The sequence below is a fragment of the Zeus faber genome (assembly GCF_960531495.2).
Source record: "Zeus faber genome assembly, chromosome: 17".
In the NCBI taxonomy this organism is placed as follows: domain Eukaryota; kingdom Metazoa; phylum Chordata; class Actinopteri; order Zeiformes; family Zeidae; genus Zeus; species Zeus faber.
This window is the reverse complement of record NC_137204.1, coordinates 12,199,832-12,216,867: the sequence shown is the minus strand read 5'-3', so window position 1 is coordinate 12,216,867 and position 17,036 is coordinate 12,199,832. Positions and strand designations below refer to the sequence as shown.

The following is a 17,036-nucleotide window of genomic DNA, read 5'->3' as shown; positions in this document are numbered from 1 at the left end:
ATTAAACTTTACAATACTGAACAGAATACCAAAAATATGTGTACTTTATAGTTCATTTTCTTCATTATGTTTCAGAGACAAGCACACAGACATAAATTAACTTGCAGTTTATTATTTATTATACTTGTACATTTAATATTAGTTTCAAAAACTCAACAGATGAGTTGTGGCTTCATATTTGACCAGTCTTATATAACATCCAGAGTCTGGATAAAATTCCGTTATCACAGTTGCATTTCCGCCCGATAACGATACAAACACATTGTCTTATGCTTCCGCGTATGTAGTGTTGTTTCCATGTTGTAAAGCCATCATGGTAAAAAGGAGCTGATCTGTTTCAGCGAAAAGCGCAGCGACAATCATTTCCATGCCAATGGAGGAAAGCTTTATTTAGTAATAACATGAAGTTGACTGGTAGCTGGACGCTAATGCCCCAGGAAAACTGACTTTAGCTGTTCATTCATGGATGTTTCCACAGAGATAAATCACAGTCAAACCATTAGTAGGATTACTAACTACAGGATGCCTCAGACAAATCACAGAAATCAGCATTGGAATTTCACTGAAACAGTTGTCGCTTACCTGGCACTACAGTGCTTTCGGTATTAAAACTAGGCAGATTAACTTCAATATTTTTTCCCCATAGACACCTGCCAAATTATTAGTCAAACTAAAATTCAAAGTCATTGCATTTATTGCATTTCAAAGGCGATCGTTCTGATACGGGTTCGTTTGTCAACGCAACCGAAGCAGCGTTGACTGTTTGTGTGTCTGGGGGAAGGGGCTGAAGGCAGTGCTCAAGGTGGTTTCCAGGAACAGTCCCTACTCCCCCTTAAAGCGAGGGGGTCTCTTCTCCTTGAACGCAGCGAGACCCTCCAGTCTGTCCTTCGTTGGTATCACCTTGACAAACAAACAAACAAACAAACAGATGAATTGGGGGGATACGTCAGTATGTGTTATTCAGAGGAGAAAGTCCTATGGCAAAGGATCTTTGGGGGGGGGGTCGCTCTGCTTCATCTAAAGTAGATACAGCTTCTTCATCCTCTTAATCACGCCTCGAGTTGTAATAAGTACAGTGGCGGATGAGTAAATTGCTATTTTTCAAGCCAGGTCTTAAGGGGGTGAGTGTGGGTTTGCATAATTTAGAATTATTATAATAATTTAGAACCTGGCTGAACACTTAACTATTGAGAAACTTACCACCTGGATGCAGCTTCTCATTGTGCATAAAGGCAGTCCAATGGGGCAAAGGCCTGAGTTGAGAAATGGCGAGCCTATCCTTTAACGTAGACGTTCAAATACGGAGCAATATTCGACAGGTTTACCACGCATATTTTCATCAGTGATTCCCCATGAGGCCATGAGGATAAGGACGCTTTATCCATGTTCAATGATCGTCAGCAACCTAGCGTTATTGAGAATGAAAGGGGAACCCAGGCTGAAGGATCACCTGGGCATAGCACGCCTCTTCAATGGCCAGTCCAGTAGACAAATCCACCTGTGGAAGAAAGGATAGAGCTCAGGTTCCTCATGCTATGCTCGTACATGTACGCCGACGTCGCCCACGGCAAACACTCAAGAGGCTTCTTTTGGTCGAGATTTTCATGGCATAATTACGGACGATTTAAGCATGCGTTTCACATTTTGAGTTATTCTGGTACAAAAAAATGCTTTATCATTTGGAGAATTTTCCTTCTTTATTTTTTTGCTAACCATTGATTAAACGTGAAAGAGCTTCCCAGCAGGCCGCTTTGGGTCACACGCATATGTGCGTATGCAAGCACTTCAAACAACCAAGTTTTCAAAAGTGGTATATAGTCCAATAATGAGCTTGATTTTTTTTTTTTTTTTTTTTTATCTGACAATGTCCCAATAAGGGCAAAAAGTTGAGCAATATGAATATAATTCTCATAATGCATTAAAAATCATTGGAAGAAAAATGGTATGAAAGGATTATAGCTGGATAACATTTAAACGACCATAAAACAATCAGTTTGCTGTAACATCTCACCTCTATACCCTGGTTAATGGCCAATTTTGCCATTCTTATCGCAATTGGACCCTGTTGGAGAAACACAATGAAACATTAGTTAGAATGAAATATGTCCTGATTAAGCAACTGTGCAATCTGAAGTCTTGAATTCTTATTGGAAACACTGGCAGACAGCCTATTGGTTTTGTGCTGGTATTGGTTTAGAGTTCCGTTCAATACGGGGCTAAAATTTCGGAACTTTGAAAATTCAGAACTCCTATGGCTTAAAGGGGACCTATTATGAAAAACTCACTTTCTCAGTGCTTGTATTTCTGGGCTATGGCTAAACACTGGTTTCTCACCTGAGGGTTGAACTCCCGGGCCAGATCCAAGGCACGGAGGTAGGCTGCGTCTCCACTCTTGTTCTGAGCTACGGAGTGGTTGACCAGACCGACCCGACTGGCCTCCGCCCCGTCCACCACCCGGGCAGCGAAAATAAGCTCCTTCGCCAGGGACACACCAATGGCCCTTGGTAGGCGCTGTGTGCCACCTGCGATGGAAAGACAAGAAGTTGGTCATGACAATTACTTATAATTGTTACTTGGGGATAGTCAACCATCTTCTCCACTGATGTAGATACTGTAACCTTGAAATCAAATACCATTTAATATGATCCCGCCCTGCCTGAATAGGAACTGCTAGAATGATAAATCATGACCCCGATCATCAAGTGTGTAATGGAAAGTGCAGTGATTCCACTTTGAGAATCGCTGGTGCAATTGATCAAAATGGGACCAACTGATGAGCCTATTCTTCAAAATGACATCACAATAACATAAAATAAAGACCACTGTGGACATTGGACTTGGTCCCACATGGTCTTTCACTCTCCCCCGATCTACACAAGATCTACATTGGGACGTTCAAAACTTTAAAATGGTTAGTTCAAGACTTTCTTGCACAAGGTTTCCGACCACACTATTATTTTTCTAATTATTGGCACCACAAAAAATGTCTAAACAAACCATTTATTACAATGCACTCTAGGCAACAATATCGAACCAAGAAAATGAACCTTACCAGCTCCTGGAATAATGGCAAGTTTGGCCTCAACCAGTCCCATTTTGGCAGTGCTGGCTGGTGAAATTAAAGAAAGGTAAGTTAGAGGGTCACACGAGCAGGCGTTATCGTGAACTTAACTTAGTTCTATTGATATAAAGTATATTTACAGAGAATAAAATGTTTTTTCTTGTGGCAGACAGTGGTGCCTACTATCGCCCATCTAGTCGAATAACAAGTGGAGGAGCATCCCCCTCCCAAAGCAGAGACTAGAAACAGGAAGTTGCACCGCTTCCTACTGCCAAACTACTGTAGCCAATGTGACGCTTTTTGATCTACTGCAGCAACTGCAAGAACAGTTTGAAATAAAATGTCACTGTTATTAAAAATGCTGTAAGACATGTGACCTAAGCACATGTGAAACATATTGTTTTGAAGTAGAATTCAGATTCTATTTGTATATTGTTTGGAATTAGCGTAAAAGTAAAATACTTAATACGTTCTGGCCCAACATGCCTTTTGTCATGGTCAAATGATGGGGGGGGGGGGGGGGGGGGGGGCTTGTCCTGACGAGTTGGAAAACGAATGATGCGTCGATGCTAAATCATTGATTCAATGCAAGGACTGGACCCTACATTCATTCAGAGAGAACTTGGTTCACCATTAAGGACAGACTTTCACAGCTGGATAGTTGTATACAAGATCCACATAGTAATTCAAAACAGAATTACCACACTAAAAGTGCCAGGGTAGTCTAGTTATGTCAAAACAAATCAAATCAACAGACTAAAGGGGAGCAAAATCAGCCAAATTCTTCCTCAATTCAGAGGATTAAGTGTCAGAAGAACGTGTCTAGGGGCTACGCCGTCAATGGTAAAACATAATACATTCATTTACGTTCAAAAGGTTAACTCCTTACATGCAATTCTGATGTCACACGCAAGAGCCATTTCCAGGCCTCCTCCTAAAGCGGCTCCATCGATTGCAGCGATTGTCGGCATTGGCAGATTACCTTCGAAAGAAGAAATACACAAATACAGACACTAGATACTCAATTAAAACCATCCGGGTTTTGTTTATGTAGAAGATTTGCATCAATTTATTATTTTTTTATTTAAACATTTCATTAAATAAATATTTTTTTCCATTTAATCTGTTGTCAGAATCAGAATCTGTTTATTCCGCCAGGTATATTTACATATACTAGGAATTTGTTTTGGTGAGGTTTGGTGCATGCTGACCATTAGAATAAAAAGTAATCAAATGAATATAAAGAGAATAAACAATACAATATCCAGGTCTCCCTCACTTAACGACCGAGTTCCATTCCTACAACCAGGTCGTTAAGCGAATTGGGTCCTCACACGGGTCCTCACTCGATAAATGAGGACCCGTGTTATTTCACGGTAAGGGGGCGTGGCCATTGCGAACGCAAGTGTAGTGAATACTGACAGACTGCGGGAACGAGGCTGAGAACGGTGATGAGAGGAGATGTATATAAAGGGTGGATGCGCGATGAGATGCTTGACGCTGAGGTATTGTACCCAGCGCACAATACAGACTGGTCAGAGAGCTGGTGGTAAGTCCGAACGGTCGCTAAACAGGTAGGTCGTTAAATGAGGAGTACACAGACACACACACGCACGTGCGCAAATATACAAAATGCGATACTCTGCACAGGATAAATTATATTATGGGTATATAGATTATAAATATTTTTTACGATGTGCTTACAGATATTTATATAATTTGTATGATCTTGTCGCTTGTCAAAAATGTATCTTGCCATTTCTTTTTTTATTTTTGTAAGTCCAATTTGCATGTCTGTACAGGTACTCCTCACTTAACGACCGAGTTCCGTTCCTAGGACCGGGTCGTTAAGCGAATTGGTCGATAAGCGAGGACCCCTGTTATTTCACGGTAAGGGGGCTTGGCCATTGCGATCGCTAGTACGCTCGGCCACCGCCTCGGGGACTGCCCCTTGGATGGAGGTCGGACAAGTTGTCCCGGGTCACTCGCTGGGCCCCTCCCCCTATCAGGAAGGGGTCTACTACGTACCGGTAAGGCTACAAGGGGGTAGACACCCGGCTATGCTGGACTCTTGCTGCATGCAGTCCATGGTCCGGAAAAGCCTGGTTTGGCCCGGGGCTTTGGTGGAGGCATCACGGGTGGAGATTCTGTGCGTACAAGGGGTTATTCACGTGTATCCGATGTAGCGGCGGGAAATTCGTCACCGGGGGAAGAAGCATTTGATGCAGGCTGGGTTGAGTTCCTGCCTATGTGTTATAAGGTAAGGTTTGGAGCTCTGATGCAGGAAACAGGGGGGGGGTTGCGTTCGCGACCGGTAGGGACATGGGACATTGGGCGTCTGCTCAATTCGGACCAGCGTGTACTACCCCCAGACAGTGGAGCAGTTAAATAACACGCTGAAGAACATGGTTCGTAAGTTTGTGCATGACAATAGCCACAATTTGGATAAATGGTTGGACCCTCCATTTTTTGCTGTACGGAAGGTTCCCAAGGCCTCCACGGGATTCTCTCCCTTTGAACTCCTCTTTGGTGGGAGACCCCGGGGGGTGCTAGACCTTATTAAGGAAAACTGGGAGGAAGGGCCTAGCACCAGTAAAAATGAAATCCAGTATGTTCTGGACCTGCGAGCAAAACTACACATGTTGGTCAACCTATTACGTGAGAATTTTCTCCAGGCCCAGGCACGGCAGTGGTATGACAGAGGGGGGCGGCTGAGACAGTTTTCACCGGGAGACAGGGAGCTGGTTTTATTCCCAATGTCCGGCTATAAATTACTCGCCAGGTGGCAAGGATCCTTCGCGGTCTCACGGCAAGTCGGGGAGGTGGATCAAACTGATAGGCAAGGGGTGACTCAGGTGTATCACCTTAACCTCTTAAGGAAGGAGGAAGGGTCTTCCGTCCGTCTCTCTGGCCACCTTGGTGATCGGAAGAGACGAGTTGGGCTCGGAGGTCTCAAAAGCTACCAGTGAGACCCCGGACCATCTCTCAAAAAAGTGTTTTCTCCACTCCGCAGGGGTTGTACACATTTGTTATGCTTCCATTCAGGTTGTTCAGGGCCCCAGCCACCTTCCAGAGACTCATGGACCAGGTTCTGCGCCCACATGTGGCAAACGCCGCCACCGCCTACTTAGACGACATAATCATTCATAGCAACAGCTGGGGATGGCACATGCAGCATGTGCGGGCAGTACTTGAATCCCTGACATGGGTGGGGCTTACCGCCAACCCTAAGAAGTGGGCAGTTTGGCGGAGGGAGGTACGTATCTGGGGTACCACTTGGGTGTGGGGGGCTGGTGCGGCCCCAAGTAGATAAAAAAAAAAAAAAGAAGAAAAAAAATCACATATATTACGAGAGGGAAAACATCACAGTATTTTTTTACATGCAATAGAAGAACACTTTTATACAATGAACATTACAAATAATCAATAATAAATTATAAACATTTTTGCAGCGCATGCTGGGTAACAGTGCTGATTACAGCCCTGTTGCTGCTAGGCATGTAGTGTTGCTAGGGACTCCGGAGTGTTGCTGAGGGTAGCACTCATCAGCGGCACCATAACCGTGACCTTCAAGTACAATTATTTCAAACATCGCTGTGTTTGTTCGCAAAAAAAGGGCACTTTGCCAGTTTTGGTTTCAAGCCTAGTGAGAGAAGGGAACCTGTGAATATTGGGAAATTTGCCGATTGCATGCCCATGAGATGCCAACTCAGGCAGCAGTGACCACCAACCTGCAATGACACAGTTTCAATTCCTGACAGGATTTTTCCTGGCGGATAAAAAAAATAAAAAAAAAGTGTCATTAATGTCCTTCTATTGTATCGTCAATGAGTTTGCCGACTAAACAGTCAATCGGCACAATCTAGGGATGTACATTTAAAGAAATGTCCTTAATCGATAGTTGTTAACCTTAAACACTCCTTGATTAATTGATTACATAAAAACTAATGACATCCCCAGGGGTTGGCGCCATGACGCGTGGGGACAACGTTGTGCACCTTGGAGATTTTGTGATGGGATGTGAGGAGCCTTTCTCCTCATTTCTTTTCATTTCAAAATGGGCAAAATGGCCTCGAGACAAGACTTGCTGAGCTGGTTTTCACATACAGGAATATTTACGACCAGTCTTTGCACAAGTTTAAATATAAATTAAATATAATAATGTGAATATAATTGAAATATTTAAAGTTTTTGCCGTTCTGCGCGACAGATTGAGCCGGATGTTACGTAGCAGATCAAGGTCATCACCATAACAACATATTGCTTGTTTTTTGTTTTGCCATCGTACCTCTCCATGCTCGGGGTCTTTCTTCCTCCCCTGTGGCGTTCACAAAGTGCTGTTATTCTCCATCTGAACGCAGCACTAGTTGTTGAGCAACAATAAACATATTTTCGTCCTCGGCATCGACCAGGCAGCCATGTTTGTTGTTCTTCCGGAAGCCTCCGTCTCCTTTACTACTACTTCCCACTCCAATGGGCATTTTTTTCCTCAATGCCCCCTGTCAGGTGAGTACTACTACTTCCTTGCTGGTTATTTTTTTTCTGGAAAAGCCGTGCGCCGCCAAGACTTCTATTGATAAAAGCCAACTCACCGAGTTCTGTAATAAGTTCTCTGGCTTTAGACACAAATGGCCCCACTTCACTCGGTTGCATTTTAGCCCTTTCCTTTAGGTCTGCACCTGCATAGAGGGAAGAGATCATTCGATTCATTCAGGGAAATCTCAGAGAACACATTCTCTTTTTAAACAAAGGTTGCCCTGAGCACAACACAACTCAAATCAACATTTTCACATAATAAAATTTACAAACTCAATGACAATAGACAAAGAATGATCACTGACCCAAAGACATTCATCTGAGTGGAAATTTAAAAAGAGTGATTAAAAACATTTAAAATAGATTCGTTAATTAACTCTAAAACACTCCATACTAAATCTGACCATATCCTGACTTTAACAATAACACAACTCTAATCACTCGGATGTAAAAGATTTGGTAGAGGGGATTTATTCCCAATTCCATAGTCAATCCACGAGGCAGTGAGAGTTCATACTGCATGCCTCCTACGTGACAGAAAAACATAGGACACTGACCAGGAAGGCTCTTAAAAAGACGGTACACTATTACTGTAGATTTATGTATTTCTGAGATTTCAATTAAGAGAACCATCTCCACTAATCAAAGAGTACATATTTATCCACAGTTAATGAGAAATGAATATGTTGAGAGATATAATAGACAGACAGACATGATACCAGGTGTGAAGAGAGATTAAGTGTTTCAAAGTACAATGTCACAATAAACAAGCTAGTTCTTTCCACAATTCTAAAGTAGCTTGAGTTTGCTAAATTCACAGGAAGAAAATCAAAAAGACGTTACCAGCGCAGAAAATTCCAGGAGCCAAACTGCATAAAATGACACTCCGTACTTTGTTATTTTTCTTAATATCATCCACGGCCTCGGACATCTGAAAACCAAGTGCAATTTTAGGTATACAAATGTTTTCCATTTAACTTCCCTATAGTGGTTGACTAAGTTTATACTAGAAAATTATCTATAAGACAACAACCTTCCAAAAAATGGATGGATTTATTTATTTATTTTTTAAACAAATCCATAATATATGATCCGACTCCATTTAATACATTTGTTTTTAAATATTTTAAAATTATTTTGCACTTCCTCAAATAAAAGTTGTCTTCATTGTGCATGCGCACTAACGTAAGAGACTAGAAACAGGAAGTTGTGCCACTTCCTACAGGCAACAAACTGTTATGCTCTGGATGTACTTTTTGTAAAAAACGAGTTTGAAATAAAAAGGTGAGAATACCGCTTTCAAAGAGGAGATTTAAGTTTAAGGCTCAAACGTTTGCCCTGTTGCACTGCATTTAAGCACAGTGAGAAGCTGCAGCAGAGTGGTATTTTTCTCAACAGTTCAGCAAGTTGTGTTGAACAGGTAGAAATTATGGGAAGTAACATTAATAAGGACTGGGTTGAAAAATAGCATACTGTAGTGTCAATTGTTCAGTTAACACATACATACATACATATTTATCAGCCCTTTGTCAAAAAGCTCTGTAGTGTTGAAGGGATAAAGGGTTTTTAGTGGAAATTCATTTTACTTTTACCGCTAGGCTTTATTTCTAGCCCGATGCTGACCTCTATTTCTCATTAAATGGTTAGAATTCTACAAAATCTGAAAATAATAAGAGACAATATTCAAAAAATTTGAACTATCACCAGGAAATTGATCAGTGGATATGTAAAATGGGCGATTAATCTCAATTAATACACGAGACATCACTGAAATGAGAACAGCGTCATTGTCAAAAAAGACAACATAAAGAGAAACACTTACCAGTTTGACTAAGTTTTTGCTTATGGCATTCTTGGCTTTGGCTCTGTTAATTCCCAAAACAACAATACCTGAAAAACAATTACACATGCCGGTTATGAGCTGAAAAAGCGAAAAACCTCAAAAATTTAGGATTGCTTTAAAGTTTTTGAACTCTATGGTCCTAAGCTATTCAAATGTGAGCGATCCAACCAGTTCCCTTACTGAACAATATTTCTTTATCATTGTTCCCTTATTTCACCTTAACAATCCAACATAATCTGTTTCTTGAACATATTCAAGGTGCAGTCGCTGAATCGTGATTCATTGCAGAATCCCACCCATCATTTACACCTTTTCATAGCTGATGTAAAATAATGCAATTCTTTGCCAATAGTCGTGGGTTGTCATGCTTACCCCCAATTCTTTTGACTTTCCATAACCATAGGGTCATGTTATTTAGTCTCTGTGGTAAGTAAGTAAAAATGTATTTATATAGCACCTTTCCAACAATAAATGCAACTCAAACACTGCATTAGAAAGTAAAAGATTTAAACATTAATCAGAGAGTGAAAGATTAAAATCAAGCCATTAATCATATACAATCAAGGCATTAATCATAAGAATTAGAAGATTCAAAATCAAAAACATTAATCATAAGAATTATTAAAAACAAGCCAAAGCACAGTTTCCGCAGTCGATGTCTACTAATTTAGACACCTAAAGATTTGTGGCCTATGCATATGTTTTAAAGCAACAAACTGTCCCTCAGTCTGTGTCTAGTCTCCGTCATTGGAATGTCAGTAAATTTCTAGAAATCTAACCTCAGGTTTTTTTACGTTTAAATTATAGAAGGACTTTAACCAGGTTTTTACGTTTACAATTATAGAAGGACTTTAAACAGGTTTTGAGGACTTGAACCTCTAGAGGACCCTAACCTCAGCAGATAATCCAAGAGTTCTCTATTTTGTAAATGGACACAACTTCAGAATGTGAGGATGGTCTGGTTCGAGCAGCCACACCTGTCCTGGGTCTAGGAAAATCGGGGACCCAGGATCAGAGTGGCTCGCGTTGCTTGCTCTGGTCTGGGTTGGTCTGACAAGCAACGGGTAAAACCCCCATCCCCACACACACACACGCTCAGGAGAGAGGAGCCGTCATGACCTGTGTCCTTCTGCCACACGCCAGAAGGACACGGCGAAACTGCCACAGTCTCATAGTCGGTGCTGTGGCTTACGGGCACCGGGCGCACACAGTGTCCGGACACAACGCTCGCGGCTGAAGCGTCAAACTTGTCCCAAAGCAATGTTCAGCTTTTACGGCTCAAATATTTGTCCCGTTTGACTGTAGTCAAGCACAGTGGGAGGGTGCCGCGGAGTGCTAGGATTCCCAACAGTAAAGCAAGCGCATGACAGACATTTTAAATGATGGAAACTAACATTTTGATAAGACTTGGGTTGAAAAGCGACCAAGCTGCCCTTATAGGTTTGTTATCAGTAACATGCTTGTGCTTCTACGCAGTGACGCCATCATGACATTTCGCTGCATATATGTATGATCACTTGAACTAAAAAAAATATGAATTATCACTTGAGCTTGAACTAATGGGAGGAAGCGGCGCGGCCATATGACGTCAGAGGGGTCGGTTGGCGGTTGAACATTGTTCGTCAATTCTCACAAGCGTCACTTTGGGTGTAAGAATGCAAATATTGAAATGCACTAAATAAAAATTAAAAAATAAAATCATTTGTGGAGAGAAATGCCAAAATGTGACGGTGCGGTGAAAATAATTAATTCGTCAAAATGATCTATTTTGGCGGCCCGCAAAGCACAAAACAAAAACGGCCCCGTCGAGCAGAGATTGCGCCAATCGAGAGTCTCTACCTGAGTCGTCGCCGTCCAAGTATCTAACGCGTAGGTCATTCTTGGCGTCGGAGCTGCAGTGGCGCGTCGGCCCACAGGCGGCCGGGCAGACGCGGGACGCCCTGGCCGGGGCGACACGGCGTACGGAGGCGGTCCGGGCCAGGCTCGGTCGGGACAAGCCGCCCAGGGCTTGCGAAAGGAGCTTGCATCCCACCGAGGCCGCCATGCTGCCGAGCCGCAGTGCCGCTTCGACTTTCACCTCTGAACCCCGGTCACGTGTTTCGATCACGTGGGGGAACTCTCGCCTGAGGAGTTTGACGTCGAATCGTTTTGGGCTTATAATAATATTTACTATTATTGATAATATAGGAATGGTATTATCAAAATTGTTATTATGAATAAAATAAAATAAAACGCATGCATTAAATTATGTGGCGGCGCTATTGTCGGGTTCAAAACGCAAAAAAGTAATTATGGTTCATAGGCCTGCGCATACCTTTAGGGTTATACCCACTGGTGACTTGCCCAAGAAAGTCGATTCCGTTAGTTTCCAAATGGAAAGATCTTTCACAATCGGGTTCGGACTGATCCGTTATTTGACGTGTGGAAATGTTCTTCCCGCTGTATAAAATTTTAGACTTACGAAAGACTAATACAGAGGCACCCGAAACACATTTAGGTAAACCGTTGGGAGAAGAGGTAATCTTTCCATTCCGTTTATCTTCCTATTCCTGTTTCTTCAGGCGACAAACGTTATTTCTTTCTATGTCAAGGCATTTCCCCAAGACATAATCAATTATAGTTTGTTTATTACTGCACTAATATTTTGAAATAAATCGAACCCCGCTCCCATAGATTTTTTTAATATAATGAATTGTCCCGGGAGCTCCAATTTAAAAAAAAAAAAAAAAAAAATGCAACCATTAATTGAACACCTTGTTTGAAGACGTCACTCAGTAAGCTCCAATCTCTCGTTCCTTCCCTAGGAACAGTTATACCTAGGAATGACAGGCAGTAGAATACAGCACCTCGGAGACAAATTGCAAAAAGGTGAAATTAACCAAAAATCCATCCTGGATTAAAGTGTTTCATTGTCAATACTCCAATAGAAGACATTCATTGCAAACAAAAACCACCACAAAACGTTATGTGTTTCAAAGTTTTATTTAAGTGTAAATTGAGCTGGATGTAAGGCTGCTATAGTACAAATTTGAGTTTTCGTCAAGATGCAAAACTACAACACCTCTGCGGCACAGGCATTTTTATTCATTTATTTTTAATGTATATCATTTTTACACTACACAGCGCCAAACATGCAGAATTCATTGAGAGAAGCGTCTGAAAAATCGCTCGCAAATACAAGGAGGGCTACCGGGAGACTCCACCGCAGACCCACTCTTTGTTGTCGGTGGTCTTTAAGGAGAGTGGTCGGCGGGGCCCTGCTTGAAGTAAATGCTTTCCGAGTCTCTAGGGCCATAGGAAAAATCTTTACCAATTGTCTCGTCGCAGGCCGCATTCAGTCCCACCACGCTGCTGTTGCGGTCATTAGTTTGTGCGCCGTCATTTCTGTGCCATCGCTCACGTCTTAAATGGGCCCACTCGTGAATGTTTGTTACTTGTACCGACAAAGGGCTTAGCGATGACAGGTTATAATCCGATGCAATGTCCGGAGTCGTCCCCAGCGCTCCGGCGGGAGGCGAGGGCTTCACCAAAGGCTCATACTCCGGGTCGATGGGCTCGACCTTGATTTGGGTGGATCTGGCTTTAAGGCGCAGTTTATGGGGCAAAGCTGAAGAGTTGGCGTCCGGCACTTTAAGCGTTGAGACGATAACACCCCTGGGCTGGTTCACAGCCTGCGAGGGCCCTTTGGGAACCTGCTGCTCGTCCTCAACATCTGAGAACTTGCTCATGGCGCCGTCCTCGGAGCTCCTAGGAGAGTTACTGGAGGACCTGGCGGTCTGCAAGAGCGAGGTCGATCGGGGGAGAGGGCTCGAACTGTAGTTCTTGTAGAGCTCGTACGGGCTACCCCTTTCGTGCGTGTAGCACCCGGTTTCCGATGGCTCTTTTTTGACTCCCTCGTTTATCGTGCAAATGCCGTTTAAGCTGCCCTGGGGGGCTGCGGAAATGTCCAACAGTGCGCTATGAGGCGAATGCTTGATGACTGAAATGCAGGTGCTGCCGAGGTCCCCGCCGTCAGAACTTGGGCCTGCCCGGGGCGCAACAAAATCCTGGTACAAGGTGGCCGTGGAGCGGGAAATGTTCTGCACCTCCCGAGCGTACGCTGCTGAGCTTAGAAGGCCAAACTTGAGCTTCAGCAACAGAAGCTCGGTCTTAAGGGACGCGTTCTCCTCCCCGAGCGCCATCAGCTTGTTTTCTAGAACAAGGTTGTTGATGCGCCGTTTCTCCCGCGAGCGCTTGGCCGCCTCGTTATTTTTGCGGCGCCTCTCCCAGTAGACTGTGTCCTTCTTCTCGTCTAAGATGAACTCCCTTTTCCGGCGGCAAGCTGCTTTAGCCATTAGCTGCATTCTGGGGAATTCATGTCCCGTCAGGTCTCCGGCGTTTCCCTGAAGAGCCACAGCCAGGACCAGGGCGTCTTCGCCGGGGTGGGAGCCGCTTAAACCCGGTTCTTTCTTGACCGCTTGCATATTATCACTATTTGAGACTCTTAATAAACTCATGGGTCCTTTCAATCAAAGCTTGGCCAGGGTCATGACGTTGGAGTCCCGTTACGGTTACTTCCGCATCGGAGCAGTCAAATCACGGGCAAATATGACTGTGGAAAAAGAAAATATTTCGATTATGTCAGATGGTAGTGCTCGTCTGGCGAACAATAGTTCAGCTGCAGTACTTTAAGAGAGATTTGAACGACCCAAGTAATAAGCAGAGATATCAACGTAGAGCAGCCACACAACTAAAACGCTACTTCCTGTTCATGACGCGGTTGTACAACATTTTTGCCTGGTAATGAAACAGTACAAACAATCACCCTGCCGAGAAATCATTATAAACACGTCAAATGCAATACGTAGAAACATTTTACCGGCCTCCCCATATTAGTTCAGTGATTCTCGAAGTGGGGCCTGCGAAAGGTTTTCGGATTTTTTTTTTTTTTTTTTTTTTTTCATTCCATTTGTTACTAATATATATATTTCAATATTACTAGTCACTATTAATTGAGTACAGGTACTCCTCACTTAACGACCTACCTCTTTAAGGACCATTCGGAAATACAAGACCGTGGTGTGCACGGTGTCTCATCCAGGCATCTAATCGCTGATCACCTTATCACTCAGTCTCAGTCTCGTTTCTGCAGTCTGTCACTACACTAGCGTTTGCAATCGCCACGCCCCCTTACCGTGAAATTGGCTGAACGACCGGGTCCTGGGAACGGAACTTGGTCGTTAAGTGAGGAGTACCTGCACGAGTACTTATTTATGAGTGACTAGTGCCTTTTCTTGCTGTTACCAGTAACAATGTATTTTTACACGGCATGAGAAATTACCAGTCAGAACAGCTTGTTGATAGTTTAATTTAAACGTTGCCAGTAAAAATATAAACGTTACGAGTAACAACAGGAAATGGCACCCGTCACCAATAAAGAAGTACGAGTGTTACATTTTTGTAAAATAGTAATGTTTAAATGGACGCTAGTAACAGCCGGTATAGATACTAGCCGGGGAAAAATATTTGATGTTTCATGGGATTCAATGACAAAATTGTGCAAATTATTACTGGTAGCATTACAATAGTAACTAGTCACAAATGGAATAGTTACTAGTATCTAATACATAATTACAAGGACCTAATACGTTTGGACTAGTAAGTGTTGGAATAGCAACTAGTAACTTAAACATAAGTACTAGTCACTTTCAACAAGTGACTAGTTCGCCCTATCCCGCCGGCGTGCCGTAGGACACACTACCTCGTATGGTCGCAGATATTTCGGACGCGGTACATCTATTGCCGTAAAGCGCTACGTGCATTCGGCCACCGGCCAGCTCGCTTCAAAGACCGCAGTGCCGAGAACCACGGGCAACAAAGGAAGAGCCCCAACTATATAAACACGTGGCTGAACGGAAGAAATGTCACCCCAAGCAACAAATAAACTAATTATAACTATTAAAAAAAATAAAATAAACCCCAAAACAAACATCTCATAAGCCGCGAATATTTAATCGCTGACGGTGTTGCCGCTGTCGACAGTCACGTCGTCTGCCACCCGACGACACAGGGGTTACAACACCGTCGCCATGTCCTATTGCCCCCAGATTCATTCGTCCCCCCCCCCCTCCCTGCCGGGATTACACAACAACCATGTCTCCTTCCCTCCCACCCGACCGGCCAAGAGGTTCGACAGCTCCGCAGAGGTAGCTGAGCGACGGCGGAGCATTTGCGCAGGAACTATAAATATTATACAGTTAAATGTTAAAAAAAAAAAATAAAAAATAAATAACGACAACACGCTGCTTTACGGCATTTGGTGTCTCGTAGCGACACGCCGCTGCCCGTTCGTGTTGAGTTGTAATTTCCACAGTCCCCCGTCGTGCGCGTAAACCCGCAGTTCGTGTGTGTGTCTGTTGGAAATTAAAACCAACAATCTTCCCCAAAACGAGCGTTCCGCACTCACGGAAATTTACAAGCGAATCGCGACCGACAAGCGGGGGGAGGGGGGGGGAGAGATTCAGAACGGCAAAGGCGTTACTTAACGTCGGCCGTTACATTATTGCGCGTAGATCACCCGCCGCCGGGGCGCAAAACGCAGAGTTCATCACCTGAAAAAGAACGAGAAACGGAACAAACCTTTTTTTTCTCGCGCCGGGCCGAAACACACGGCTCCTGCTCGCCCACCGTCACACCCCGCGTTGTGCCAGCGACGAGCGGGGCAAGGGCGAGGAAGCCCGGTTCGAAGAGTGTGTGTTAGTAGGTCACTGGCGTGCGGCGGCCGCTTGAGCGGCGGGGCTTTTGGGCCAATCAGAACGCGCCGTCTCGCCGCGGCCGGCGCCGATTGGCCGTGCGGAGAGCGTCTGCAAATCTGACGTCACTTTACGAGGCCACGCGAGGAGCGCGTCCCCCTGAACCCGCCGCGACGGCGGAGGCCGCGGCTCCCGGACGGCGTTTCCAGGACCCTCGTGTTTCCACGACGGACAAGGATAAAGCCATTTAAAGCGCATTGAATGAATGAATGAATGAATAAATAAATGGATAACAGTGAGTTGTAGTGTTGTGTGATGATTCTCCTGTAAGAGTCCTCTCTCCATGTACACGTGTAAGGAATAAAGACTTGTACAGACATCTGAATCAACGCATCAATCCAGGTCACTGATCATCTTTTTGGCCCTTCTTCCTGACCTGGAAGTACAGAGGTCCTAAAGGATGCACAGGTCACAGTCGATGATCCTCTCTGCTGCTCTGATGACCTGTTGAGTCCGGCCCATACCAGACACACAGTTTTACTGAGTTTTTATATTCTTTTTATTGGTGTTTTTTCCATGATCGACTTACTGTCATGTGTTCCTTGCTGATGTTCTGAAGTGTAAACCTGGGTAACACATTGAATTACAGCCATTTTTTCTTTGTAGGTTTAAATTGCTGGAGTCAATTTGACCCTAAACATAAAGAGCGTCTGTTTATTTTAACATAATAGCTGGGTTCTGTTTGACAAGAGGATGCAATAATAGCTCAGAGGGTCTTCCAGTGCCCATTCACATTGTTAAACAAATTGTTTATGAGAAATTGTAGTCATTGCCAGTCAGCAGTCAGTCAGCGGGCGACCTACAT

General features: G+C 43.7%; 2 protein-coding genes across 2 annotated transcripts; both read right to left on the bottom strand.

The window, feature by feature from the left end:
- auh (AU RNA binding protein/enoyl-CoA hydratase) lies at positions 1 to 11,522 on the bottom strand. Its single transcript, XM_080018239.1, has 10 exons — positions 11,280 to 11,522; positions 9,420 to 9,487; positions 8,441 to 8,528; positions 7,654 to 7,740; positions 3,951 to 4,043; positions 3,053 to 3,109; positions 2,335 to 2,522; positions 2,012 to 2,062; positions 1,451 to 1,498; positions 1 to 900 (listed from the first exon to the last, which is right to left on the bottom strand). The coding sequence occupies exons 1-10, from the start codon at positions 11,482 to 11,484 to the stop codon at positions 823 to 825; spliced, it is 963 nt and encodes a 320-aa protein (XP_079874365.1). The 5' UTR covers positions 11,485 to 11,522; the 3' UTR covers positions 1 to 822.
- Positions 11,523 to 12,445: 923 nt separating this feature from the next.
- Positions 12,446 to 16,189, bottom strand: nfil3 (nuclear factor, interleukin 3 regulated). Its single transcript, XM_080018216.1, has 2 exons — positions 16,059 to 16,189; positions 12,446 to 14,031 (listed from the first exon to the last, which is right to left on the bottom strand). Exon 2 carries the CDS (start codon positions 13,934 to 13,936, stop codon positions 12,674 to 12,676), a length of 1,263 nt encoding a protein of 420 aa, XP_079874342.1. The 5' UTR covers positions 13,937 to 14,031; positions 16,059 to 16,189; the 3' UTR covers positions 12,446 to 12,673.
- Positions 16,190 to 17,036: the final 847 nt, after the last annotated feature.